Raw genomic sequence first — 15890 nt, forward strand, 5'->3', positions numbered from 1 at the left:
TGCCTAATTTTGAAATGATCAGATGAGTACTTGCTTAAGAATGAAAATGTGATAAAAGCAAGGAAGTGGAGAAGACAAAATAAATCCTCCCAGCTCAGGACCGTCTGCCATGTTCGCCCCAGGAGCCCATGGTCTGGGAAATCTGTGTCCTTGGATAGATGTTCCAGATGGAATCCACCTGGGAGTCCACTGCTGTGCCCTCTTGGGGTCACACCTGGTCCTGTTGCCCATGGGCTCCTGGGGACCCCGAGAGCAGCAGGGGAGTGCCTTGGTCCCCAGGACACACCCTTGGCTCTTGCTCAGAGCCTCACCTGCCGTGTCATCTTGGCAAATGACATTTCTTCTATGCTCCAGTTTCCTCCTCTGGATGAGGGGGCATGTAATAAATTTGTCCCATGGGTCTGAAGATTTCTCTGTGCCCAGTCTCACTGTAGCTGGGCACTTGGGCTCCTTTCTCACCCTGCACCAGGGCCCTCCCTCTTCTCATCTTCACCAACAGAGTCTCCCATGGGAGAGCATTCTGGTGACAGATGACTCAGAGCCACAGTCTCCAGGGCTGTGGAGACAGCATTCCCCCACGTAGGAAACCCCATCTCAGAGTAGACTGGTGGAACCCAGGAACTCCCAGAGGTCACTCCTAGAGACAGGGTCCTCTCCCTGCATTCTCTGAGCTTTTCTGGGTCTCATTGTCTGTGGGAGCCCTCATGGGCTAATCCCTGATGCCAGGAAGTGTTTTGATGAAGTCATGCCATTGCTCACCAGGGAACTAACTGCATCTGTCATTTTCTGAGTCCCGCTTACCGCTCACAGTTTTCCAAAGAAGTGAAGAGGGTGACATCACCCTCCTCTCCCGTCCCTTCTCAGCCAATCTCTGATTCCCCCGATGGCACCAGCTTGTCTTCTGCCCTCAGGCCTGGGCTGGGCCACCCACCCCCTCTGCCCGCAGACCTGCCCCCGAGAGTAATTTCTCCCTCCCACACTGGCCGCCCCTTCTTTCCAGCTGCTCTGAGCTGCCTCCTTGGAAAGCTCCTATCCTCCGCTTGGCTGGGCATTTGCCCATTAGACTGACTAAGCAGGTCCTTCTGGAATTTTCTCCCTGGGGTGATCTGTCTCACTGCCTAAAGGCTGAGCAGGGCAGAGGGAGGGCCCGAGCAGGAGACCAGGTCCAGAAATGCAGGGTCCACTCAGATTCGCTCACAAGATCGAGCCCATGCTCTTGGGCTCCCAGTCCACCCTGGGGTTCCCCTGGAGCCTGGGCAGGAGTCAGATCACCCAGCCTGCCCTGAATCCCCTTTAAGAATGGGCTTCTTAGTGAGTAGGAAGCTGTTCCCAAAACATCTGGAAACAGAAATGCCACTTCTCTGCCCCGAGGGCCTGCAGCAGGAACAAGGAAATAACTGGATCCAGGAAGATGGGGAAAGCTGGACTCTCAGCACTGATGCAGTCAGGCGACTCCAGGGCCCCCCGAGGCTGTGACCAGAGCCGAGGGCGGGAAGGCTTCCCTGGAGGCCCTTCTGTCGGCCCCTCTGAGACCCTCTCAGCCTCCTGGAGCCCTGGGGGCTTCCATTGTGGCCCCTCAGGTCCTTCCTCTGAGTTCCTTGCAGCAGAAGGCAGAGAAAAGATGGGGAAAGCCAGACTGGACACAGGCCACCTAGGCTGTCTCACTGCCCCTAAGGTGCTTTCTCTCACTGAGTGCTCACTGAGCGCTCTGGAGCTGACAGTGACGGAGATACGTTCACCGGTTAAGCTGGGACCTTGGCAGAGAAAGACGAGACACGATTAGTGACTTGCTGGGCTCACAGGTGTAAACTGGGCCCGGGAAGCTCATTCAGACCTGCCTCCTGCGCTCAGGCTGATGCCTTGTGGGCAGAATGAAGATAATGTGATGCGGCCTCTTTATCATCAGGCTTAATCTTCCTGGACTCAGTTTCTTCATCTGGAAAATGGTCCCTCACCCCCACTGAGAACCACCAAGCACAATTGGGAACGTCTTCAAGAAGGCAAAAGCACAGCGCAGACATCTGTCCCATTCTCCGTGCCACAGCCCAAACCCAGCATGGGTACCGAATGTAAGCTGATGCAACAAAGGATAAGTTTAGCATCAGGTGAGCAGCATGAACTGGAGGGTGCAACCTAGGGACCCCCTTTACTGTCCTTGGGGTGTACTTCTGCCATCCTCATGGGGCACTGAATGTAAGCTGATGCAACAAAGGATAAGTTTAGTATCAAGTGGGCAGTATGAACTGGGGGGCACCCCAGGGGCCCCTTTACCGTCCTTGGGGTGTGCTTTGGCCATCCTCATGTCTGCTACTCCCCCAGTTTACCAGGGAGCACGGCTTCCCTGAGAAGTGGGGCATGGAGTAAGAAGCTGGGGAAACTGTATGACATCCCCCACTTCCCCACCCCCACATCGTGCCCCTCTGCACCCATTCCTCCAACACTGCAGCAAACCCTGCCTTAGGGCCTCTGCACCTGCCTTTTCTCCCGCCAGTGAGGTGTCCACCCATGCTTTGCTCTCTCTCTTTCTCCGGGTTTTTACTCAGATGTCACCGCAGCAAGAGGCCTTTCTTCATCACTCTACGTATGCTTCATCCCTTTCAATGTTTTTCTCCTAATCACTTAACATCATCTAAGTGAACTCGGTATATTGTTCACTTATTTCATTTATGGTCTGCCTCCTTCACTCTGATACAAACACCATGAAGGCAGGAATTCTTGTCTATTTTGCATCTGCTGTAACCCAGAGTCTAGAAGAGGGCTGACTCATTGAATAAATGAATCTCTCCTTTCTAGAGGATGTCACCAACTCAATGGACATGAGTTTGAGCAAGCTCTGGGTGATGGTGAAGGACAGGAAAGACTGGCGCATTGCAGTCTGTGGGGTTGCAAAGAGTCGGACACATCCGAGCGACTGAACAACAGCAACAACTCCTTTCTACTCTGGGATAGGGTACCCAGTGGAGTCATGAAATCCACACAAGAGCTACAATTTCACTTTCTTTTATTTGTGGCACTAGAAGACCAACAGTGGAGACAGTGTGATGTAAGAGTGATGGCCTGAGGCCCTCGCTGCCCAGGGAAGGTGAGAGGCCTTCATCAGAGGACACACAGCAGTTCCTTCCTACCAGATGCCTGATCTGAAATCACTGTGAAACATACAAACGATCTCGCCATATTTGTTGCTTCATTAAGACAGAAATTTTATTTCAGGAATTCCTCTTGATTTCTATTAATCTCTTAAAGAGCTTTCTCTACAGCCGTAGTCGACAATCTGTGATAAATACCGGAGACTGAGTGTCCTGTGCTGTGATTCTGGGCAAGCCACCCGTCTGCTGCGCAAACCATGGAGACCACGCCCACAATGTGAAGCACCAGCACAATCGTGATCTGATGGGATTGACCTTCAGACGCCCAGTCTCCTCCTTCTTGCCCTGGGGAGGATTTCTGAGGCTCCCAGGGGAGCCTCTGGGCTCCGTGCTCAGCCCTCCGTGGGAGAGGCCTGCGGCACATCACAGCCTGCGGGGGGACAGCACACCGCGTGGGCATGCCGTCCACAACAAAGTCCTTCTGAACGCGTGTCCTTCTGAACGCGTCACCACCACCTCGGGAGAACTCAGACCTGCCTGATTGTTACTCCGGGTGACTGTGGTCGACTTTTAATAGCTTACTTGGTCAGATCACGGTCTGCAGCCCTTCATGAGGTTTTTACCCCAAATGTTGGAGGAATAATAAGAATATAATACTTTCATTACTCAGTGAAGTCACATTTGAAAAAGCCTCTCAACTCTTTCTTCTTGCATCAAGTAGCAGATGACATTCAGGTTATTTCATTTACATACTTTCCCTAGAATTCAGAAAGATTTTCAACAACTAAATGGTTTTAACCATCTACATGTGATAAAAGTCTCAAAGATCCAATATCGGCCTAAGGCATGATTCTTTCCACTCTGTCCATCAATGTAATTAAGCGTGATGGCCCAGCGTTTACAGTCCCATTAACCTGCCAACAAGAATAGTTTATTGGCAATTTTAAACATTCAGAGGCAAATACATATCCTTGGCACAAGCCATGTGGCAGAGCAGCACCCCCATCCGTTTTAACCACAACGCTGGAGCGGAAGTCAGAGGCGGGTTTTGGCCTGGAGACAGGGGAGCTGGCCAATCCTGAAGCCCCCTGGGCGTGGCGCTCATCAGTGGTGGCTGTGGGCGTCCCTTGGGGGGGGGGGGTTTCTGCCACAACTGCATCTTGTCACTGACTCACACGAGCAAGGGCACCTGCGGTGAAGAAAGACCTACTGTTACTCAGGGATGTAGCGGAGCGCAGAGGGCAAGCATCCGGGCGCTGAGGAGCTGTGCACCAGTCCCTCCTGGAAATAGTCCTCTCCCGTAACAGCCCCCAGTGTTTATACAGTACCCGTCCAACTTACAACCCCAGGGAGAAAGCTCTTAGAAACACAGACGTGCCTGAGTAATTTCAGTGACTGGCTCCTGCCTTCAGGAAAGAACGACTGGAGCAATTGTAGGGTCAGATCTGCAGGTCCCTGTGCTTCTCCTAGGATCATCCGCTGCCCCCAGCCCTGCCCTTCCGGAGCTCCCGCCCAGTAGTCTTTCCCTTTTCCGGGCTGGTCTCTCTGCCTGGGGCGTGTCTCTGTTGCTGCTGCTGCTGCTGCTAAGTCCCTTCAGTCGTGTCCAACTCTGTGGGACCCCACAGACGGCAGCCCACCAGGCTCCCCCGTCCCTGGGATTCTCCAGGCAAGAACACTGGAGTGGGTTGCCATTTCCTTCTCCAATGCGACAGTGAAAAGTGAAAGTGAAGTCGCTCAGTCGTGTCCGACTCTTAGCGACCGACCCCATGGACTGCAGCCTACCAGGCTCCTCCATCCATGGGATTTTCCAGGCAAGAGTACTGGAGTCCCCTTTTTTGCTGGAAAATGAGGAAAACTCCTTCTTTAAGAATGTTCAGACCACCTGGAAGGAAAAGGCGCTCTCACTCCAAGTCCTGGGGAGCCAATCCAGTCGCCCGCCCCCCCACCCCACTGGCTGTGGGTGACATGGCCCACCATGGTCCCCCAGGTGCCGTGTCTCTCACGCTGGAGCTGCGGCTCCAGGCAGGGATCAGGGCACCAACCCCTACCTCATCACAGGAGACAGGGCGTGCCGGGCATCAGTGAGTGCAGGGGATCCCAGTGAGTGACTGCAAACCCACCCGTTCACCCTGCCACTCTGGGTCCGGGTCTGCACCCTCGTGGGATGCCCAGTTGCACAAAATGTGATGGCAGGATCTTGAAGGACCTATTTCCATGCCTCTGAAGGCCAAGGTGAACAGCATTTTTAAAGAAAGTGACAGATTCACCTGAAACGGTGTGAAAGGAGATCTGGATTTCTCACCGTGGTTCTGCTGGATTCAGTACATTCTAAAAGGATCAGTGCTGGCCCCACTTTGCACTAAGTTATCAAAGCGAACATGTGAGGACTCAAGTAGATCTCTTATGATGGTAACAACCACCACCACCTAGAATGCTTCCAGTGTGCTTCCTGTGTTTTAGGCACCATTTCCAGCCCTGCACAAATCTCATCTCAATAAGGCTTCAGCTCAACTGGGCTTCCCTGGTGGCTCAGAGATTAAAGCCTCTGCCTGCAATGCGGGAGACCTGGGTTCAATCCCTGGGTCAGGAAGATCCCCTGGAGAAGGAAATGGCACCCCACTCCAGTACTCTTGCCTGGAAAATCCCAAGGATGGAGGAGCCTGGTGGGCTGAAGTCCATGGGGTCACTAAGAGTCGGACACAACTGAGTGACTTCACTTTCACTTTTCACTTTCATGCATTGGAGAAGGGAATGGTAACCCACTCCAGTGTTCTTGCCTGGAGAATCCCAGGGATGCGGGAGCCTGGTGGGCTGCTGTCTATGGGGTCTCACAGAGTGAGACACGACTGAAACGACTTAGTAGCAGCAGCAGCAATCCCCAGAAGGCTCATCTGAGCAGAGAACCGGCCACTGGCGGGTTGACTGCACGGCTGCATGGGTGTTTCTGGCTCCCGCCTCCCAGATCCATCAGCAGCCCCTTTGCTGCAGGCACCCTGACACCATCTGAGAGACGAGATGGCATGAGACCTGGATTTGCAGGCATGGAGGGAGGAGACAGGCCCCGCTGACTTGGATGGAGCCCAAGGAACACACACGGTTGGTGTCAAGTAGTCTGACACCCAGGCCAGCTTGGGATGGAGACAGAATTGGGGCCAGCGGCGTCTGGACGGTGCAGGGTCTGCCAGAGAGAGGTCACAGGACTGACTCCAGGAATGAGTGCAGCTTTGGGGAAAGGAAGCAGCAGCAGAAAAAAGACTCACAGCATGGTTCAGGGGGGTGGGAGGAACATGCAGGGCGCTTGCTCAGGGAGAGTACAGACAAGGATGCACACGTTTACTGCAAACAGCACCATGAGATCCAGGGAACCGAGGGTGGGAAAGGCTAAGAAACTTATTTAAAGAGTATGTTAGTTTTGTTTCTGATAGGTTTTTCTTCAAGCTCTAGACAACTTCAGAGGTGAGACACTTCTAACTCCAAAACAAAGGTTTTACTTGTCAGTCTGAAACAGCACAATGAGCTTGCCGGAACATCCAAGCAACAGAGAAAACAGTATGTGTGTCGGTGCGAAGAAAAACGGATCGAGCCTGCTACTGGAAAACACAGCCAGCGTCCTGTTAATAGTGTGTTTATCCCGTTTCCTGACCTTTGAAAACCTGTAGGATAAAGGGCGCTATTCTTGCATCCGAGGCTGCCAGCAGCGTTGTGACCTTGATGATGGCCGTTGTGGGAGTGTCAGGGAGTGGATGCTGGGGAAGTGCAGGTGCACGAATGGTCAGGACATCTAGAAGCTACAGTGAAGGGGAGGAGAGGAAAGAGCTAGGCGGAGGTGGCGCTGGGTCCTTGGGAGGGATTTTTAAAATGCATATTTACTATTATTGTTTTAACAAATTGATTGATATATGAAATGTTAAAATGCAAGCATTTAAAGTGTAAACTTTGATACATTTTGATATATATGTGTATAAACATCACCAGAGTTAAGATGATGGATTGGGGTTATTTTTTAAAATTCACTTTTATTTTTTTATTCTTTTTTTTTTAAGTTGAAGTATAGTTAATTTATAATATCATATTAGTTTCCGATGTATAAAATAATGATTCAGTATTTTCATAGATTATACTCCATTTAAAGTCATCATGAGATATCAGCTGTATTCTCTCTGTGCGGCATAACAGGCCCTTACAGTTTGTTGTATACACAGTAGTTCTAGCTCTTAACCTCCCACCTGTGTCTTGCCCCTCCACCTCCTTCTCCCCACGGGCAGCCCCTAGTTTGTTCTCTGTATCTGTGAGTTTGTTTCTGTTTCGTTATGTGTACTTGTTTTATTTTTCAGATTTCACATCCAAGTGGTAACACAGAGTATTTCTTTCTCTGCTGACTTATTTCACTACAAGGCTTCCCTGATAGCTCAGTTGGTAAACAACCTACCTGCAATGCAGGTGACCCTGGCTTGATTGCTGGGTCGGGAAGATCCACTGGAGAAGGGATAGGCTACCCGCTCCAGTATTCTTCGGCTTCCCTTGTGGCTCAGCTGGTAACGAATCTGCCCACAATGTGGGAGACCTGGGTTTGATCCCTGGGTTGGGAAGACTCGCTGGAGAAGGGAAAGGCTACCCACCCCGTACTTCACTCTAAGTCCATCCATGCCATTGCAAATAACAGTTTCACTCTTTTCTTTCACTCTTTCAGCTCAGTAGTATTCTATTGTAAATATACCACATTTCTATTTGTCCATCATCTGTTGATGGACACTTAGGTTGCTCCCATATTTTGGCCGTTGAAACGAATGCTACTATGACATTGCTGCTGTTGTTCAGTTGCTAAGTTGCGTCTGACTCTTTGACCCCAAGGACTGCAGCACTCCAGGCTTCCCTGTCCTTCTCTCTCTCCCAGAGTTTGCTCAGATTCATGTCCACTGGGTCAGTGATGCTATCTAACCATTTTGTCCTCTGCTGCCCTCTTCTCCTCCTGCTTTCAATCTCTCCCAGCATCAGGGTCTTTTCCAACGAGTTGGCTCTTCGCATAAGGTGGCCAAAGTATTGGAGCTTCAGCACTAGGGTGCACAAATCTTTTCAAATTAACGTTTTCATTTCCTTCAGATCTATGTCCAGGAGTAGAACCGCTGGAGTGTATGGTAGTTCCACTTTTAGCTTTTAAAGGACTCTCCGTAACGTTTTCTATAGGGGCTGCATCCGTTTACATCCCCACCAACAGTGTGCAAGTCCTCAGCCCCCTTGCAATCCCGCCTCTCCCCGATCCCTATACAACCACTGATACTCATCTCTACATAGTAGTTTGCGTTTCCTAGAACTTTATATACATGGAACAACCTACTATGTACTTTATTTCTTGTCTGGCTTCTTTCGCTCAGCATAGCTGTTTTGTGATTTATCTCTGGGTTGTTGCTTGTACATTCTTTTTACTACTGGGAAGTGATTCACTGTAGGGATACACTGGTTTTGCATCTGGGTTGGGCACGTCTCAGGGAGGGGTGCCCTCTCCTTCTCTGGTAAGTGGGGTGATGGTGTCTACATTACAGGACCCCTCCCCCTCCCCCCATGAGGCTTGTGCTGTCCCTCACAGCACCGTCAGCAACCCCGCTGCCACTTCACTGAGCATCTCAGCACTAAGCACGAGGAGACATCCCAGGCACCGTGGCCACTTACAGCCTGGCCCCACTGGGAGAAGCACCTTTCAGAAGGCAGTTCCAAGTTGCGAAGATGAATCTCCCAGGACACAAAAGGGTAGGTGGGAGCATGGCCCAGTGAGGGGAGTTAAGGGGCAGGTGAGTAAAGCAAGGGGGCGCTGCACATCCCCTGCGCTCCTGGCAGTGACCCTGCTTTAGACCAGCCTGGCAACCCCAGTGTTGTCAGCGTAGGAGCCCGGGGCTGGGAGCATTTGAATCTCTGGCTGGAAGGAGCTCTCATCACCACTAATAGCAACCTGATGGCCGAATCCAGATTTTCACAGTTCTCAGTGAACTAAAAAAAAAAATATTTGGGAAGGAAAAGTCCTAAACTTCAGTGTCAAAGAGGAAATTGCAGGTCAGCACTAAAAAGCTTTGGCTTGGACAATTCAGTGAGAGAGATCTTGGCAATAGAATTGGCCACAGGTAGCAAAATGATGCTGATGGCCATTAGGGTCAACCCAAGTGTAAGCCACCTTGCTAAGGAAGGGAGTAGTCTGCTGCTCAGTATCAGCTCACATGATCAGGGGACCTGCCCTAGGACGGGTGTGACCCAAATGAGGAGGAGAGACTACCCTCCCTCCCCTCCCTGGCAAGGGGACAAGGGCATGCTGCAGAGAGAAAAGCTCTAGAAGGTTCCCTGGTGTCCCTAAGGTTTCACGCTTCCTAAAAGAGTCCTTCTTAGTTTGGTTGGACAAGAAGAAAAACAATGAAGGACAAAGCTTGCAGTTTAAGGCCAAGCCAGAAAGCTGTAAAAATATCCAGGCATCGTTTTGCTTCCATGCCTGCCAAGGAAAAGGATGTTTATATGGGAAAAGGTAAAATGAACGGTGGTGACAGATCTGAAGCTCAGAGTGAGGGAGGGGAGAAGTTGTTAGGGAGCAGCAGGGTTCTCTGCTCTGACTGATGTCTTCCCGCCTGGACAGGTCAGCTCCTGGGCACTTGTGGGTGCCCGAGGCAGTCAGTCAAGCAGCTGTGCAGAAGGGGAGCAGGAGCCCTGGTGGAAGCCTGAAGGTGCCCAGAACTCATCTTATTTTCCAGAGAAGAAGGTGGTTTCTTCTAGCTTGATGTGGATTCTCGGCAAGTTTATAATGATTATGCAATCAATGAGCTCTGAGTACAGGGACCCTGAGTTGCACTCTGCCACTGGTATGGACAGTCAGGTGATATGGTGGCAGGAGATGCCCGCTCCCTCTCCATTCTCCCAAAAGATAGTTACTGAGCAACCACTCTGTGTTGGGGGCTGTGCAAAGCCTTGGGACCCGCTGGAGCTCACAGTGTGGCAGGAGAGCAGGCACCATGCAGAGGTTACACAGATCGTTACTGAGATTAGACCGTGATGTGACTGTGCGGGGGAAATGAGGTAATGCTCTGACGGGCCCCTCCTCCAGCCAGGAGGCAGCGGAAGACTTCCTGGGGGCTTGAGGTTAATTCAGGAACATGCAGGATGACTGGGAATTAGTTGGCAAAACTAGGAGGTGAAACCTTTTCCTTTCAGGAAGAGGGAACAGCATCCTCGGGGGTCACTCAGCAGGTAGCCTGTGATGACAGACAACCCTGGGTTCTACCTGTAGGAAAAAGGTCACCTGAAAAGTCTGCGACAGGCAGGATGGTCACCAGGCAGCAAAGACAGAGCTGGCCTGTCTGTACTGCTGAACTATTCCAACCTAACCGGAACACATCCAAGGTCTACAGTGCGCTTGCTGAGCACAGTGTGGGACGGGGTGTGGGCGGCTGACAGTTCTCTCGTGCTGGCTCCCGGTCACAGAACTTGGGTTCTCTCCCCACAAGCGAAGGGGCTCTGGCTTAGGAGAATAGACGTTTGCTGCTGCTGCTGCTTTGCTGTGCTGGCTGTAGTCCCCGGGGCACTGATGTCATGTCAGCTGTCTAATCACTTCTCACGGGGTCTGCTGCCAAGACCAAGCGCCAGGACACATGTGTGGTCTGACTCAGTTAATTCCTGCGGTGGGAAACACACACCTGGGAGGGCCCAGCCAGGGTGGGGATGTCATGGGACCTAGTAAGGCATTCCCAGAGGCTGGCCACCCGGGCTGGACTGCCCTGGGGTCTGGGCCAGCAGCGGCCCTGACCTGGTTAAGGCTGGGGAAAAGGCCGCAGGACACCTGTGCCCCGCCTTCCCATCTGTGGGCTGGAAGCTGCAGTGTTCCCGCCCAGAAGCATAACGGAGGAGGTGCTCACTCTTGGCCCTCCGTAGAGGACTGCTGGGACACACAAAGAAAAGGCCTTGGGGCTTTCACCAGGTCCCTCACTTTAGGAGATGTCCCTAAGGCTAAGGCCAAGGACAACCCCCCTCTTTCTCTACTCCTGGTTGATAACCCCCAAGAGCACAGACAATGCTTCATTCATGTCTCTATCGAGAGCAGCTCCTGCGATCCTGGACTCTGGTGGGTTCTCAGGAAATGCTTGTGGATGAATAGCTGGATGTGTGAATGTTTTAAATATAAACACAGATTAAAAGGGCACTTGCTGTCCATCCCAGAACCTCTGAAAGGATGCATTCAAAGCAGACTGACAAAGACTGTCCGACCGGATGGGCACAGTTTCACCATGAATATGAATTCAGGATGGAGTGGAAGGCAGAAGTGTACTGGGGGGTGGGCGGGGGGCACAGTCCAGGGTCTGAGCCTTGCACTCAAGATAGGAGAGCCATGTCTCCTGCAGATGGGACAGCAGACTGAGCAAAGCCAAGGATGCTGTCACCTGGGGCTGGAGGAAAGACAAAGCAGGCGTGGCTCTGACACTCACAGACACAGAGTCAGAGGTGTTCACTACATACCATGGAGGGAGGCAAATGGACTTCCAATCACCCTGAAAAATGGCCAACTCGCTTCTAAGGGAATGATTCCCCCTACATCAAAGCTACCCTCTTGCCTTTTAGCATAAGCAGCATCATTGCCAGCGCAAAACGTGTTCCAGGAGGGTGAGTCACTGTGCCTGTGTTTAGCAGTAAGAGTCTGGTCCCCGAACACCCTCCCAGCAGGGTCAGATACCCTGCTTGTACTGGAGGAGGTGGCCTCGGGCACTGCAGCCCCTCACATTACCCAGCAGAGTAGGGAGCACCCTCAGTCCAGGATGCTGTCCTTGCTACATGCATCCTGAAGCGTCACTGAACACCCAGGACAAAGGAGCATCTGCTCATACTGAGAACCCACAGACAGCACAGGCCACATGGCATGAGTCCCGGAGCCTGGCACTTTGCATCTTTTCCTCAAGGTTATGCAACTTTAAAAGCCTGAATGGTGAAAGAAGGCTGAAGAGGCAGAGCTCAAATGACTTGAGGAGCAAGTGTCAGAACATGTACGAAAGTGCATCTGATGCGAAGTCACAAAGACCTCCACAGCCCGTGCCTGCAGAGAAGCGCTGCCTCGCCAGGCTCCTCGGAAGGCCCAGCTGGCCCTGGTCAGCTGAGCTGCATGAGTGTCCCCTGGTGTCACAGGTCTGCTGCGCCACACCAATGGTGGGGGGAAGCTGCTTGAAAAGGAGGTCAGGTGTGTGCCTCTGGGAGGACAACCACTGGTTCCAGGTGAGGCCAGACTGTCTCAGCTGCCCTGTGCGTCCCTGATGGAGGCTGAGCCGAGGCTGCAGGGTGGATGGATGGTCCTGACTTCCTAAGTCACATGTCCTTCAGGGCTTACAGGAACGGGAGATGCAGACTGCCAGTGAGAGGCCTGGCTTACTGCGTAGAGCAGTGACCTACACAGTCCCGTCACTCAGCTCTGCGGCCTCCAGGTAAGGTGTGCGGCACTGAGCAAATGGTCAGGGTCTCCCAGGTCATCTTCACCCTCTCATCTGGGGCCTGGCTGTCAGCCTAGGGGCATCTCTTAAACTGCTCTGGGCATCAAAATCTCAGATGCACCAGACTCACTGCCTCAACCCTTCCAGGATGGAGAAGGCAGGTCCCAACACTTAGATTAATCCAAGAAACAAATAAAATGTGGGCTTCTGACTGCCATCTCAAGCAGCTGCTAGGAAGCTGAGATGGTGATGAGCAGCGGCCAGGCCTGGGCCTCCCATGGCTCTTTCTGTTAGCCCCCCAGGCTGTGCTGCTTGCTGCGTGGACACACACTCTCCCTGCATCCCTACCTGCCACCCAGCAGGCCCCACCTGGTCCCAGCCCTTTCTCCCACCGCCCTTGCATTTTCCCCTACTTTCTTTCCCATTAGCACAAAGAGCTTCCTCTGCTTTTTCAGACAATTCCCAAACTTGATTTTTTCCCCTTCCTTTCTGGAAGGCCCTTGTGCACACTCTAAGACAGAGAAAGCCTGAGGTTCAAGGTGGCATGGGTGGCAAGATTTCTCTCAGTGCCCCTATTCCTTAGGACTCCTGCCAGATGTGGGGAGAGGAACAGCTATCTGAAACCATCCAAAATCAGTCAATGAGAATATGAGTATAGGAGAAATAAGTACAGCCTTCATATTCAGCGGTATTCAAACTGTATCAAAGCTCAAATGACACAGATAATGATCTCAAACCTCAATGGAAAGTGATTTGGTAAAATTGCAGATTTGTAGGCTCAAACCTCTGAAAAATCTACAACCACAGGATGAAGATGTCTTGTGGATTTCACTTTGAAAACAATGTTTTCAGAAACTCTTAAATTGTTCCCAGGGACCAGCTGAACCATCAGGGTTGAGAACCGGCTGTGTTGCTTTGGATTCTCTGGGAACCACTGGCTCTTTCTTTCTTTGAACTATAGTTGATTAACAATATTATGTTAGCTTCAGGTATACAGCAAAGTGACTCAGGTATATATATACATAGAGATATAGACATAGATATGAATGCGTGCATTCTCAGTCACTTCAGTCATTTCCAACTCTTTTGTGACCCTATGGACTGTAGCTCACCAGGCTCCTCTGTCCATGGGATTCTCCAGGCAAGAATACTGAAGTGTGTAGCCATTTCCTCCTCCAGGGCATCTTCCTGACCCAGGGATCACACCCACATCTGCTGCACTGTGGGTGGATTCTTTACTGCTGAGTCACCAAGGCCTCCCACCATGGCTACTTTTTCAGATTATTTTTGACTATATGCTACGACAAGATAATGAATATAGTTCCCTGTGCTATACAATAAGTCCTTGTTGATTACCTATTTTATATACAGTAGTACTCTTGCCTGGAAAATCCCATGGACGGAGGAGCCTGGTAGGCTGCAGCCAACGGGGTCGCTAGGAGTCGGACATGACTGAGCGACTTCACTTTCATGTTTCACTTTTATGCACTGGAGAAGGAAATGGCAACCCACTCCAGTGTTCTTGCCTGGAGAACCCCAGGGATGGGGGAGCCTGGTGGGCTGCCGTCTCTGGTGTCACACAGAGTTGGACACGACTAAAGCGACTTAGCAGCAAAAGCAGCAGTGTGCATATGTCAGTCTCAAACTCCCATCCTCTACTTTTCCCTTTGTAACCATAAGTTTGTTTTCTATGTCTGTGTATCTGTTTATGTTTTGTAAATAAGTTCGTGTCCTTTATTTTTTTAGATTTTGCATATGTGATATCCATACAATATTTGTCTTTCTCTATCTGAATTACTTAGTATGATAAGTGAAGGTCCATCCATGCTGTGCAATTGGCATCATTTCATTCTTTTTCATAGCTGAGTAGTATTCCAGTGTGTATGTGCACCACATCTTCGCTATCCATTCATCTGTTGATGGACACTTAAGTTGCTTCCATGTCTTGGTAACTGTAAATAGTGCTGCTGTGAACATTTGGGTGCATATAGCTTTCTGAACTAGAATTTTTGTCTTCTCCAGATATATACTCAGGAGTGGGAATGCTGAATCATATGGTATTTCTATTTTTTTGAAAAAAACTTTAAAAAATATTTTTAAAGGGAACTCTATACTCTTCTCCACAGTGGCTACACTAATTTACATTCCCCCCAACAGTGTATGAGGGTTCCTTTTTCTCCACACCCTCTCCAGCATTTGTTTTTTGTAGACTTTTTGATGTTGGCCATTCTGACCCATGACTGGCCCTTACTTTCATTTTAATGTTGAGACACGGATGGAGGAGAGAGATTGTCTCAGGTTTGAATTACAGAGCTGTCTTCATCAGCGTCTGCAAGGTCTAACTGTTATGATGCTTACTTAGCCATTCACCCCGATGTCTTCACTTTCCCTCATTTCATGTAATAAAGCACTAAGCTCATCAAGATATAATTTATGGAGAAATGGAAACAAGTAAAAACAAACTGAAAGCCCTCAACAATTTTAACTGCCCCCCACTCCCCCCATCCCCAGCATCCAGAGGACAGTCTGGCATCCAAGGCCAAGGGATTAAGTGCAGTTTCTTCTCCCAGCATCCTGAGGCAGGGCTGAGCTTTCGGTAAATGGAGTGCCCTTAGCATTCTCCCTACCTGATGTCTTGGGTCCCTGTTAGGGCCACAGAGCACAGCTGGGGACACCTCTCCAGCACCAGGGACACACTCTGGGGCCTACCCGAGAGCTGTGCCTGTGGCCCCAGGGAGGCTCCCAGTCAGTGTGCTAAGGCCACTCCAGCCCAGGCTGCAACAGCATCCCGGCCTTAGTGAGGACTGCCTTTCGCTGTGCTGCCTGTGGGAGCCTTTCATGCCCTCCTTGCTGCCCTAGGCTCCTGGTGGGAAATTTTTCAGCAGCGCCTGCCCTCCTCCGTGGAAGTGGCTCACCCATCTCATGGGCCAGCTGCTCTCCTTCATTCTGAGGGCCTTCTGTGCCCACCAGGTCCAGCCCTATGTGACCAAGACCACGTTACTCAGGTTTTCTGAGCCTCATTCACTTTTTATGTAAAATGAGAATAATCATAGTACTGACCTCTTCAGGGACACGTGAGGACTTAAGCTTAGGATCTGGAAATGATCTCTTTTAAAGTAATACCTGTCACCACTTCCCTATGATTAGCCTAACTTCCCACCCACTAGAAATGGGCAGGGAAAGAATATCAGTCCATCCACAGAATCATTTTGGAGTTAAAGCAGATCTCAAAACCTACCTAATCAAAGTCCTTAAAATTTGGGAACCCTACATTGGACCCCACAAAATCCACTGCTTTGAGGGACCAGGTAGGCGATACGTTCAGACCAAACAGAAAACAGGATAGAGCAGAAACTGCAGA

The 15890-nt window shown here is 50.8% G+C and overlaps 1 protein-coding gene across 9 annotated transcripts in view; it reads right to left on the minus strand.

Annotated features, from left to right (window-relative positions):
- The window catches only part of COBL (cordon-bleu WH2 repeat protein), a 296069-nt gene that overhangs the window by 1669 nt on the left and 278510 nt on the right, over window positions 1-15890 (minus strand). For 5 of the 9 annotated variants that reach the window (XM_086398041.1, XM_086398040.1, XM_086398044.1 and 2 more), the window contains one exon: window positions 14946-15507. The exons of 1 other annotated variant lie outside the window; for it this stretch is intronic. In XM_086398041.1, the coding sequence (XP_086254167.1) occupies window positions 15385-15507 (123 nt within the window). In that variant the 3' untranslated portion in view covers window positions 14946-15384. Of the gene's footprint in view, window positions 1-2984; window positions 4276-14945; window positions 15508-15890 lie in introns of those variants that run through there. 3 more of the 9 variants (XM_086398048.1, XM_086398045.1, XM_086398047.1) reach the window with 1 other exon arrangement.

The sequence above is a fragment of the Bos grunniens genome, chromosome 4 (genome assembly GCF_055505025.1).
Source record: "Bos grunniens cultivar Pamir isolate PY7600 chromosome 4, Bosgru_T2T1.0, whole genome shotgun sequence".
NCBI classification, from domain to species: domain Eukaryota; kingdom Metazoa; phylum Chordata; class Mammalia; order Artiodactyla; family Bovidae; genus Bos; species Bos grunniens.